Source organism: Xenopus tropicalis, chromosome 4 (assembly GCF_000004195.4).
Source record: "Xenopus tropicalis strain Nigerian chromosome 4, UCB_Xtro_10.0, whole genome shotgun sequence".
NCBI classification, from domain to species: Eukaryota; Metazoa; Chordata; class Amphibia; order Anura; family Pipidae; genus Xenopus; species Xenopus tropicalis.
The window spans coordinates 111,017,030-111,030,384 of NC_030680.2; the positions used below are offsets into that span (position 1 = coordinate 111,017,030).

A 13,355-nucleotide genomic window follows, 5' to 3' on the forward strand; every position below is an offset into this window, starting at 1 on the left:
TTCTATTGAGAAACTGAAATTTAAGGCTGGTTCAGTAAGTTCAGTATATAAAATATGGCATGTTAAGCCATCTTCTGGAACCTATTCAATCCCAAGCCATTTCCCAAGTAATTGATTTCTCCTACTACTTTTGTTTTAATTTGGGGTAAAAGGGCCAAACTGGCCAACAATAAGGGCTCAGGTGTAGTGCCAGCATTACAGCCTTCCAAATATATTACCTGGATTCTCTTTTTTTCAAAGCAAATTTTAAATCACTATATGTACTGTATTCTATGATGTTTTGGCTAAAAATATTCAAAATACTGAATTTGTAACCAAGTAAACATTAAACACAATGCTTTTAGGAATTGAATGTGTTAAAAATAGAAATGACAATAAAAAAAATAAATTCTATACCATATCTGGTCATTTAACAAAGTCATACACACACCACTGTACTTAGGCCTTATTGGGTCTTTCTTTAACACATGTTGGTTTTCCCATTTAATACAAAACAGATAGCACATAGTGATTAAGTTAACAAGTGAACAGGCTTGTTGCAGGGAAAACAGAAAAGTGGTTAAAACCCAATTAGATACATACACTTTCTGGGATTGTCGGCAGTCCAGTTACGTCAGGAGTAATGAAATACGAGTGCTAGGAGGAGAGCAGGGTGGAAAATATAACACAGGTTAATTAGGATTTAATAAGGATCTTAATTGGGACTTTGGAGAGAGGAGGGGGAAAATAATAGGATTAATGAGTTTTATGGTATGTGTATGCACAATTATTACTACAATGACTGACAGAAGAAAATAACTAACACCCTCATTTCAATGTAACCAGAGAAAAGATGCAGGAGAGAAAAGACAGCCTTACAAGACAAACTTGACAGGAGGAAGCCTGTGTAATAAAAATGTGAGCGCTTTATAAAATGTCAATAAGAATGTGTGGTTACTTCTATTTTTACTCCTTTCCAATGTTCTTTTTTTCTACCAAAATGGGAAAAAAACCTGCTAATTCTAAATGATGTTTTTACTCTAAGACATGGACAAATAGCTTCCACTCCTCATTAGAGACTTCCCATCTTTAATTCAGTTCAAGAAAAATCTTAACTCTTTAAAAAGAGAGAGACACAGCGCTAATAAACAATTTGCTGTAGGCTCAAAAAAACGTTAAGGACAATTTACAGTAAGGGTAGACACATACATATTATTCCAACTATATGGCTTTTTTTAACGTTTATATTATTTTGGTTCTCACATGTTAAAAGAAGATTTGTTTAAAGAAGATGCAACACATGTATTTTTAATACACAGACATATAAGGGAAATTACACATATTTGTCACAGGTTATACTGTTAGGGGTGATTTCTGAGACTTGGATGGACTACTACATGCTTAGTGTAACCTAGTAAACTGGTAGCACTAATGAACAGCCAGTACACTGAATAGGCCTTATGCTCTAGAATGAGTTCTTTTTTACTGGCCACGTTGCTCTCTGTATGGTCACATAGAGCAGGAATGCCAGACTACTGCAGTCTTTTGCTTTTCAAGGTTAGTAAATTCCTACAGCTATGCTGCTCTCATACACACTGGTGTACACAAATAATGGTCAAATGTAATACAGTGCTAGTGACTTGAAATAAATTTCGGTTTGCCATGTCAGCCCCATTTTGATGCAGTCGTTTCAACAGAATTATGACAGACTAGAAAAAAGAATGAATCTGCAGAAATGTCAACATTGGCTACTTAAAAAATAAATTAGATTAGGTTTTAAGGTCTATACCAAATGGAAGTACCTTATCAATATCATCACCAAAAGTAGATGGCCTGCTTCAACAAAAACAGACCAAACATTTAGCATGTTATATCTCCCCTAAACAACAACAACAACAACAATCAAGGTCACCCAGGTTCACTGCTCTTTCCTTTTTATTTAAATAAACTGACTACTCAGATGAGAAGGTCCTTCAGTCATCTCTCCAAAAAAGTGGCACTATGAATTGAACTGTGGCTGCCTGGGTAAGAGCAGGGTGACAGAATAATTGCTGTTATATCATGATGCTAGCACGTAGAAACACTTGCATTGATCCTTCTGTAATGAGGCATTGCCTCAGCTTTAGGCTACCATGAAGCTTTACTTGCAGAACCATTGCCCTAGCCTTGGCCACTATGAAGCTTCAGTTACAACACAAGACTAAATAATGGGTCTGCTTCTGTATGAAGGAGTAATTGAATATTAAAGTAAATTAATTGATCTGCATATGAAGAGGAGATATTAATTTATTATGTTATATTCAGAAAAATCATGGCATGCAGTAGTGAGTTATTGTACAATTAAAAAGGAAACACTGAATGACAGAAGTTGTATTTTGTTTATCTTTAGAGCTGAAGATTGTACTCTAAACAACGAAAACTCACCCAAACCTGCAACTTACCAGCAAGGGAGAAGGCTGCTTTATTAAAGCAGGTTCACTTGAAATAAACAGCTGTTGGTTCTTGTAATAAGAAACAGAAAGTCTGCTAGTACATCAGCACAGCAATTTTTGTAGGCCTATGGGTATTAATATCTGTGTGAGGCAAGTTTCAGTGGTTTACTAGCTTTTTCTTGAAAGCAGAAGCTAAACTGTATACTGAACACAGGGAAGTTTGAAAAAATATGTTTAAAAATGTCTGAGTCAATCAATGTCTTCTTCTATAGTCATGCTTATACCTTTAAAGTGGACCTGTCACCCAGACATGAAAAGCTGTATAATAAAAGTCCTGTTCAAATTAAACATGAAACCCAAATTCATTTTTATATTAACACATCTAAACCCATTATAAAGGCATTTAAAAATCACAGCTGTCAATCATATATTGCTTGCCCCGCCTCTATGCCTTAGGCATAGAGGCGGGGCAGACAGTAACTTTAGCTTTCCATTCAGCACTTCCTAGATGTCACTGCACATCTCACTTCTCCCCTCCCTCCTCCTTATCTAACTGTGTAGCCAGTGCATGGGCCTGGGTATCAGGTCCCCCCATTCTATCACATAAACAAGATTTTGGCATGATACAAAGCTTGCCTTAATAACAGTGTCCACAAAATGGTGCCTGCCTGCTTGCTTTGATTGAGTAATTCCAAGACAGAAGGAAACAAGATTTATATTATTTATGTAGAGTAAGTAAAGTTTATTTTGCTCAACTAACAATATAGAAAATAATTTGGACTTATTTCTTAGGGTGACAGGTCCGCTTTAAGCCGTTGGGACACAAAGTGCTTTTCAGCTGTCTGAAATAACATAAAATACCACCCTAACAGCCTCAAGAGTCAGTCATGGAAAACATGAAAAACACTGGTACTCTCATGCATTGGGCATTCAAGCTAATGGGGTAATTTCTATAACTTTTCAGCTAAAAAGCACTCCATGCACCATCAGCCTTAAAACAATTTTTCCTTCAAGTAGAGAAAATATGGCTAATACTGATGGCTATGTGTTTGTACTGCATTCATTAATGAGTATATTTCATAGATTATATACATATACATACATACATACATACATATACATGGTCTGCAGCTTAATTGATCCAAAGTATATTCACTAGGCTGCACTGTGCTACAATAGGTTATTATATAGATGGTGGAAGTGACATGAAGTAGCATGCTTAATTCAAGGGTTATTTTTGTTAATGATGGCTTAAAACAACATGCAATTTTGTGCAAAATAAAAAAAAAAGCCTTTTCGCTGTCATTAGCATAAAGGCGCTATGTAGTTCATAAACTGAAACTAGAAATTTGTACAACGACATGCATAATAAACCTATGAACTTAGATTTATACCATGTAATTAACACCAGTTTACAGTGAAAGACAGAAGTGCTGGGTAATGCCAAGTGTTTACTTTTTCAATGTATTTAAAATGCTGTATTCATTTAAAAAGGTTCTATGGTCTCAAATGGAAGGAGGATGGAAAAATTTGTTTTTAAAGTTATGTACCTACCAGGCTCAGGCTGACAGGTGTATGTGCTTCAGGAACTGGATGATTGTACCAGGATTTTAACATATCATTCAGGTCATTCTCCTATAACAATAACATAAAGAAAGAAGTAAAATACAAAAAAAAGTTTAAAAAAGGTGGGGGGGGGGGTAAAGACCTGTAAATCATATTTCAAAGGGTGATTATGCCAGTTTAATAACTGAATGTTTCCTTCTACAGTATTTATTTTATATAACAGGCAATATAAACGCAATAAAACAAGTTTCCATTTAAGTACTATAAACCTGTCTTTGACAATATGTAACCTTCCAATTATTTTTTTGATTAAAATAATGCATAGTTTCTGTACTTTTTCAATGAGCAAAAGTATCATGGTTTTATCCTTGACAAATTTACTTCCCGCAGAAATCAACAAAGTTGCCATCAAGAAAAGCTCTGAGGAAGTTGATTCGTCCAGCGAAACGCGCCAGGCAGGGAGAAGTCATGTCCAGCCACAATTACCCTCTGTTGGAATAGTAACCCTGCAAACTTTTTAATATATGTGACAGACACCAAGGAGCTGAATTCTGAGGATGCACAGATAGCAGAAGGATCTGCTTGATTGAATGCTACAGGCAATATTTTAACAATTGGTTTGTAAGTAGGTATTTATGCTGACTGGTGGAGGTTTTGGATTACACATAAGGACTTTTACTACAGCATGCATCTAAGGAATGTCTGAGTCTATGTGCTATCTCTGCAGATTACAGGGGAAATACACCTTTAACATTTCCTATAACATGGGGTGTTGATTTGGATAATTGAAAATATTACACTATATGAGTTCCTGATTTCTCCATTTTTGCCATAGGCGCTGTTCTATTTTTATATTGTTGTAAAACTGATGAAAGGCCAAAACTACACATTTGCGTGTTTTCAGGCTGAAAATGGCCTGCCGTTGGTTTGCATTTCTGCGACTGACAGGTGGCACAGAACCTTATTAAGCAATTCTGCATGAGCAGAAATACACCAACAGATAAATGTTACATGTGCCATATCCCCAGATGTGCCATGAACCTACTGTCCTGCACATAATAGCACAGTAAATAACAAAAATCTATGCATCATTTAAAGCAATATGTTTCCTCTAGAGGGATGCACTGCTTACTTATTTGAGTCATGTTGCAGAGAAAGTCATAGATCACCACCTTTCAGAGGTCATGATAAAGAAAGTAAAAAAAAATATAATAATATTGCTCTGTTTTAAAATCAGTCTATAAATATGTGCCGTGGTTAATGAATCATTAATGGGACAACACTACCATATCTGTGTAACTCCCTCCCAACTAACATAAGCATATTAAACCAAAGCTAAATCATGCTCCAATTTGAGCATCATTGAGGTCATCAGGGTACGATGCATTTGGCACAATTATGCTGTGGCCTCTGCAACTGTGTCCGATCCTCCAAAATCACTGCAACTTTGCGCACATTTTGCCACAAAACAGAAACAATTGCATGGAAATCTGTCTGGCACTGCTTCTGGGGTTTGGCATGCAAGTGATATATGTAGATGGGAATGTGCTGTGCCTACTGACAATGACCGCAAAGGGAACCCTGGAGCTACCGCTTTGTCAGGGGATGGTGGTAGCTCAAGGGCTCACCTGCATCAATAGAATCAGCGCTCGACTTGGAATAAAAGACAGCCAGGACTGAGTGGCACAGAGTGCAAATATGAGTGCAAGAAGTGCATTGTGACTCAAGTACTGTGGGGAAATTGCGGGGAATAAAACTGCACTTTGCAGATGTAAATGATCCCTTACAAGTTCATTTTTAAGGCAAAATCATCATGTAATAATTGGCAGCCACAACAGAACACAGTAAAAGTCAAAATTTCTTAGACTTCCAGTCTAACCATATTTAACCTAAACACAGATAAATAAAAGTCTTTGTTCAAAACCTATGCAAGCACATTAAAATTCACTGTACATATTAGTACTATAGTTTTTCAGCCTGCTAATGAAAACTCCATAGACTTTATTGAGGCTGTATTCTCTGGTGGCCAAATGTAACATAACAATAACACAGTGTTTATCAGACATTGTATAAACTGATAAATAGATTTTCAATCTACAGTGAACATCTGTGATCTGATTGGATTGTAATACTGCTGCTCAGCCAACGGCCTGTATGTACTGAAAAATGGTAAATTAATTCAATTCAATTAGGCCATCCATTCTCTGTGTGAGCAGATTGGAGGGGTTAAATAACTAGGAAGATCCAGTGAAGTTTACAGAAAATTAAGGTAATATGAAGAAAGGAAGATTTTCTTACCTTAAAAATCCTTTTCTCGTAGGCCCGTACTGTCAGTGCAGGACGACTGGGGTTAAGTTAATCCTCTCTGGAGGCAGGACAAACTGAAGAAACTTTTCCCATCTCTCTCCACTGTGGCTCCACCTCTTCCTCCAGTTTTGTATCAGAGTCTGCCGGTGGAGAAACCTAACTACCTACTACTACTACTAACGTGACGAGCAGCAAAAACCGGCACCCCAACAGGGCGGGATGCTGCACTGACAGTACGGGCCTACGAGAAAAGGATTTTTCAGGTAAGAAAATCTTCCTTTCTCGGTCGGCCCTACCTGTCAGTGCAGGACGACTGGGGATGTCCCAAAGCCGTCCAAAAGTAAAAGGGGGGGTAGTAACTTTAACAGTGGAGAACAAAAAACTTGATAACTGATAATGCAGGAGCTAGCTATGTGCTACCGCTGCTTGTAGCACCTTCCTGCCGAAGGCTGCCTCTGAGGAGGCCATGACATCTAGCTTATAGAATTTAGAAAAAGTGTGCAAGGAGCTCCAAGTAGCTGCCTTGCATATGGCTTCTGCTGAAGCGAAATTGTGGAGCGCCCATGAGGCACTAACTTTTCTAGTGGAATGTGCCTTAACTGCAAAAGGAGCTTCTCTTTCCATGACCTTGTAGGCTTCAAGTATGGTTTGTACTATCCAACGTGCTATGGATCTTTTAGATGCCTGTTGACCTCTTTTATTGTTTCCGAACAGAACAAAAAGGGCATCTGAATGTCTGAGGTCAGCTGTTCTGTGTAGATAAAACTTTAGAGCTCTTACAGTTGTTTTTCTCTATCATTGGTCGGTTTAGGGCAGAATGAAGGTAAAATGATTTCTTCATTGATATGGAACTTTGATGTAACCTTAGGAAGGTGAGATGGTATAGTGCGAAGTACCACCTTATCCTGATGAAATATAGTCCAAGGTTTTAAATGTGACAGGGCCGCTAAATCTGAAACTCTCCTAGCTGAGCATATTGCGAGGAGGAATGTTACTTTCCATGTCAGGAATTTCAGATCCACCGAACCCATGGGTTCAAAGGGAGGTCTCTGAAGAGCCCGAAGCACTAAATTGAGGTCCCAGGGAGGGATTGGATCTCTCACTGGGGGACGGATCTTTTGAAGTGCCTGGAAGAATAATCTAACCTCTGGAAGACTGGCCCATTGTTTGTGGAGAAGAGCTGAAAGTGCAGAAGTCTGAACCTTGAGTGCTGATGTACTTACTCTTTTGTCTACTCCTTCTTGTAGGAAGTCCAAGATGTGGGTGGATTCGCATGATTGCCAACATATATTGCGGCTTTGGCTCCAATTGATAAATCGCTTCCACACTTTATGATATACTGCATAAGTAGATTGTTTTCTTGCCGTCGTCAATGTCTGGATTACTTGGTTTGAGAATCCTTGTTGACGCCATATTCTGGCTTCAACATCTAGGCCGTTAAATTCAGTTTGTGCAGATTCTCTGCTGTCGCTGGGCCCTGTGACAGAAGATCGGGAGATAAGGGAAGGGTCCATGGTTGTTCCGCTAACATCTGAATCAGCTCCGCAAACCAAGCTCTGCGTGGCCACCATGGGGCTATGAGGATGGTGGGAACTCTTTCTCTCCTGATCTTGTGTAGAAGTCGAGGTATGAGTGGTATGGGAGGGAACGCGTAAGCTAGATGGCATTGCCATGGGCTGGTGAGTGCGTCTACTCCTTCCGCCATCGGGTCGTGGACTTTTGATAGGAACCTTGGGGTCTGTGAGTTGAACCTGGATGCCATGACATCTATGCACGGCTGGCCCCATTTGATCACTATCTGTTGGAAGATCTCCGGCTTGAGTCTCCATTCTCCTGGGTCCAGTGTGGTGCGACTTAAGTAGTCCGCTTCCCAATTCTGGATGCCCGGAATGAATATTGCCGATAGGAGTACTTGGTGTCTTTCCGCCCAAGCCATGATCCGGGATACCTCTCGAAGCGCAGATGCACTCTTCGTGCCTCCTTGCCGATTTAAGTAAGCCACCGTGGTGCTGTTGTCTGACTGTATTCGTACATGTTTTCCTTTCATGGCCGCCTGCCAATGATTTAGGGCGTAGAATACTGCCTTTATCTCCAATGCGTTTATGTGAAGGTTGAGTTCTTGTTGTGACCAAGTGCCTTGACAGACCTTTGGTGGCCAAGTCGCTCCCCATCCCATCCGACTGGCATCCGTCGTAACCACCTCCTGAACTGGGCGGTCCCAGTTTCTGCCTTGTGTGAGGTTGGGAAGGTGCATCCACCAAGTCAGACTTTGCTTTACTTTGTTGGATAGCTCTATCTTTTGTGAGAGATCCTGATAGTTTTTGTCCCAACGTCTTAGGAACTCCCATTGGAGTGAGCGTAGATGAAATTTTGCAAACGGTATTGCTTCTATGCTGGCCGCCATTAGGCCCAGCAATCTGAGGATGTCGTGAGCTGATGTTTGAGATTGTATTCGTATATCCTTTGCTGTCTGCTGTAGTGTGAGTGCTTTGTGCCGTGGAAGGAACACCTTCTTGGCTATTGTGCTGATTTTCATACCTAGGAACTCTAATTCTTGCGTCGGTCTGATAAGGATTTTTTTTTTGTACTTGATTAGCCAACCGTGCTGCTGTAGCTGGTGAAGGCATTCCCGTGTGTGGGAGTTGGCTTCCTTCTCCGACTGTGCCGTGAGTATAAGATCGTCGAGATAGGCCGTAACGTGAATGCCCTGCAGTCTGAGAACTGCTAGCAGTGCTCCTAGAACTTTGGTAAATACCCTTGGGGCGGACGTCAATCCAAATGGTAGGGCTTGGAATTGGTAGTGTGCTTGCCCCAGGGCGAACCGAAGAAATCTCTGGTGAAAGGGATTGATGGGAATGTGAAGGTAAGCGTCTTTGATGTCGATTTTTGACATAAAGACGTCTGGTGTTAGGCCTCTTATGATGGAGGGGAGTGACTCCATTTTGAAGCGTTCGTATCGTACAAATTTGTTGAGCGGGTGTAAGTTGAGGACTGGGCGAAACCCGCCGTCTTTCTTTGACACTAGGAAAATGTTGGAGTAAAATCCGTGGAAACGATATTCCTGCGGTACCGGGGATATTACGTTGTTGTTTAGCAAATCCTGGATTATGGTGAGCAAAGCGTTTTGTTTGGTTGGGTCGGTCGGAATGGAGGATGGGACAAATCTGTGTTCTAGAGGCTTTTTTGCAAATGGAATGCTGTAGCCATGTTCTAGAATATTTAGTACCCAGGTGTCTGTGATTGAATTTTTCCAGGTTTGTACAAAGCTGCTTAATCTTCCTCCTACTGGAGATTGAATGGTACTGTGGTTGAGAGGTCAGGAATCCTGTCCTTTGCTTGGTGTGAACTTACGGGAGGACTTGGGTTGGCTTTGCCAGTTGGGTTTGAATCTTCTGTTCGGTTGTGATTGCATTTGAGGTCTAGAATTTCGCTGTTGTCTGTTAGTAGAAGGCCATGAGCGATGATGATAATTTCTTCTATGTGATTCCTTTCTAGGCCGTTTCCCGTGTGGTAGAAAGGCACCTTTGCCACCGGTGACATCTGCTATAATTTGTTTTAGTTCTGGGCCAAATAACTGTGACCCTGTAAACTTTAGCGATGTGAGCTTGTGTTTTGAGGCTGTGTCGCCTGACCATTGGCGCAACCACAGGGCCCTGCGAGCCGTGACCGATGCTGCTGAGGCTCTGGCTGACAACTTAGCTGTCTCCATGGCTGCCTCACCTAGAAATGCTAGGGCGGATTTGATTTTTTCTAGTTCAGTGGTAAATTCGTTGGGATCGGTGGGTGGGTGTCTCTGCAGTTCCTGACACCAGTATCTTGCCGTTCTGGCTACTGTGGCGGAAGCGGCTGCTGGTCTCAAAATAGCCGCTGTGTGTTGAAATTCTTTCTTTAGTGCCGAGTCTATCTTTTTGTCCATTGGGTCTTTTAGATAGCCTGCGTCTTCTGCTGGCAAGGTAGTATTGCGTGCCAACCTAACAATGGGTGGATCCACTTTGGGGATTTTGTCCCAATGCTTGTAATCATCTGGGATAGGGTATGTTGCGAAAAACTTGTTTGGAATATTCGTCTTCCTATCAGGTTGCTGCCATTCTGATTCTACGTATCTTGCGATAGACTTACATACTGGGAAGGCTCTAGCTTTCCTAGACGTATTGCCCAAGACCTTATCCGCTTTAGAAACGGCTGATTGCTCCTCCTTGATCTCTAATGTGGCAAAGATATCTTTAAGGATATTTTTTACTTCCTCAGGTTGTTTGGACGTAACATCCGATTCACTAGATTGACCTTCCGATGAAAATTGTTCATCCGATTCTATGTCGCTTAACTCTTCTGAAGAGTGGGCTGACAGTGAGTCAGAATTTTGTGAGTGTATGGGAGAAGTGGGGGGTCCGCTTTTAGCCCCTGGTGAGGATGACCGTTTGCGTTTCCTATTACTGTTCTCTGGTGAATGAGATGATAGTGCCTGCTGTACAGAAGATTGTACTGCGGATTGAATCCAAGACATAAACTGGGAAAAATCAGACGCTGGCAAGGGATTCTGAGCTGGTAATGGTGCTGCTGTGTCAAGGACACCTGTGTTATGTGCTTGTGGCTGGGAGTCCTGACTGGCATGTACCATAGCTGTAGTGGTCATATTAGCTGTATCTGGTATACTCTCTTTATGAGGAGAGGGGGAGCGGTCCCTGGTTTTAGCAGAAGTTTTAACCTGCCTTTTTATTTTAGCTTTTACTTTGCGTGGTCTTTCAGGGAGATCAATGTCCTCAATTAGTGAAAAAAGTTCCTCCTCTGGAGTAGACATGATAGGTACCTGTATTCAGGATACCTGATCCGGCTGCAGATATATATATATAGCCACTGAAGTGGCAAGCCTGTATGCTGATGTGAGCAGCTTCTGGTGCTGTATGGGCGATGAGGAGAGGGGCCCACAGATAGGGTAGTGTACACTACTAATCGTGCCTTTATTAGGCTGAGTAATGGCGCCTACCTTCGTGCGCACCTTTCCGGTACCTCAGGGCGCCTAGAGGGACGTAGGCGCGTAGCGTGGAGAGTCTGGGAGACGCGCACTAAGCGCGCGTCGGCACTACTGTGACGTCATTGCCAGGGCGCGGCATGCGACGTTGCCGGCTACGGGGCTCAACCCGGGCAGGCCGGGGAGCGCACCTGAGGCTGTGCCGGTAGAGCCCATCTTGGGGAGCACACAGTGGGCTCAACCTAATGTGGGGCATGTAACTGCGGCGTCGCAGGAGCACTCGCGGGGGGGGGCTCTCGGGTTACCTGTGCCTTGTAAGTGTGTAAGGCAGGGAGCACTCTCAGGGCTCTACCGTTTCCCTTGTGTTCAGAGTTGTATCTGGGAGCACTCACAAGGGGCTACACCAGATAAGATGTTGTAGAAATAAAGAGCAATAATGATTAAAGATAATAAAATTAATAAAAAAGAAAAATATTTCAGGAGATAGGAAAGTTGCTGCCTCCAAGGCAGGACAAACTGAAAAAACTGGAGGAAGAGGTGGAGCCACAGTGGAGAGAGATGGGAAAAGTTTCTTCAGTTTGTCCTGCCTCCAGAGAGGATTAACTTAACCCCAGTCGTCCTGCACTGACAGGTAGGGCCGACCGAGAAATAACTGTTACTAAGAGTTAACAAGTATGGTATTTGATATTGCAGAAAAAATATACACAAACACAGCGGAGGCCTAAAAGCATACACGTACAGTGACAAGAATTGCCTGCTTTGCATTATCAAAATTTAAAAGTTTAATACCTGTTCTTTCACTAGGTAGTCAGCCAACGTATTTAACAGTTTGTAGTAAATTTCAAACCAAGGAAGATAACTGGAAAAATAAACATATAATTCACACATTAATATAAAAGTATTAAAAATGTTAATAGATCAACACTGAACCTATACAAATTGCATTACTTTATAGTCTCTAGTACTGAACCGTAAAGTGGCAATGCAAATGCTTAATGATACTTTATTATTAGGATTATTAGGTTAGATAACCCAGGAATCTGCATTGAAACTACCCCTAACAATCCTATGGTGTAATAAATACAGCACATTGACTAGCACCTGAGCAAATTTTATTTTAGAAGACCAGTCTTTACAGGTCCATGTAAATATATATGTTTATACTGGAGCTGGACACAATAAGAGCACTGGGACCCCTGGTAGTTATTAGTCATTAAACTCACAGTAAAGAAATCATTCATGGAATGCAATATTTAATATAAGAGCAGATGAAAAACAATTAAAAAATGTGTAATTTACAGAAAATGCTGTGCAAGATAAGCTGGGGTTTTGAAACACATGTTGTTACTATCCCTCTTGTGTTTGCAGCAATTTGTATTAAGACAATTTTTATGCTGATTAATTCTTGTTGCCTTTTTTTTAATCTCAAATACTTTTTCCCAATTTAGGACTGTGAGAACCATGCAATAAAGGGCATTTTAGTCACCTTGCATGAACCTTTTCTTTGACTGATATGGAATTCACAAAACTTTAGTTATTTAAGTTAAGTATTAAATCTCTTAAACAACAAATGAGATTATAAATTTATAATCACAGATTATAAAAAAACTTGGGCCACAAACGGGTTTATACATTTTGATTCAGATTGCAGTGGTTCGTGTTCAAAAAAAAAAGCTGGAATGCAGTTGCTACAAGCTTTGAATGGCTCGCACACAGGACACAAAAGCTGCAATAGGCTACCTTGGCCCCCTGAAGGCATGTTTGCCCCAGCTTGGACCATATGGCAAAGAGCCTTGTTAATCCTTGTTGAAGTGTTCTCACAAACTTTTATTCAGACAGACCTTTTGAGAGATGATAAAATGTAATCCTATGTATTGTTAACTGGTGTTTCACTACACTACTGGAATAGAGTTTTTTGGCAGATTTATGAAATATCCAAAGAGAAATATAGAAGGATTCCCAGCAGTACCTTTCCTTTTTTGGATTTATCTAAACTTCCCTGAAAGTTATGGAATTTTTTTCACAAATTGACATCAACTAATGTACCTGTGTGAGTTCATCAGAATGTACTCGACTGCTTTGAGCAGTTGAGCACTAATCTG

The 13,355-nt window shown here is 40.8% G+C and overlaps 1 protein-coding gene across 8 annotated transcripts in view; it reads right to left on the reverse strand.

Annotated features, from left to right (window-relative positions):
• Positions 1 to 13,355, reverse strand: part of dennd1b (DENN/MADD domain containing 1B) — a 123,832-nt gene that overhangs the window by 54,050 nt on the left and 56,427 nt on the right. For 7 of the 8 annotated variants that reach the window (XM_031901031.1, XM_012962506.3, XM_012962504.3 and 4 more), the window contains 4 exons: positions 12,043 to 12,112; positions 3,966 to 4,046; positions 2,421 to 2,480; positions 583 to 636 (listed from right to left, as the gene is read on the reverse strand). In XM_031901031.1, the coding sequence (XP_031756891.1) occupies positions 583 to 636; positions 2,421 to 2,480; positions 3,966 to 4,046; positions 12,043 to 12,112 (265 nt within the window). The remainder of the gene's footprint in view (positions 1 to 582; positions 637 to 2,420; positions 2,481 to 3,965; positions 4,047 to 12,042; positions 12,113 to 13,355) is intronic. The other variant, XM_004913750.4, reaches the window with a different exon arrangement.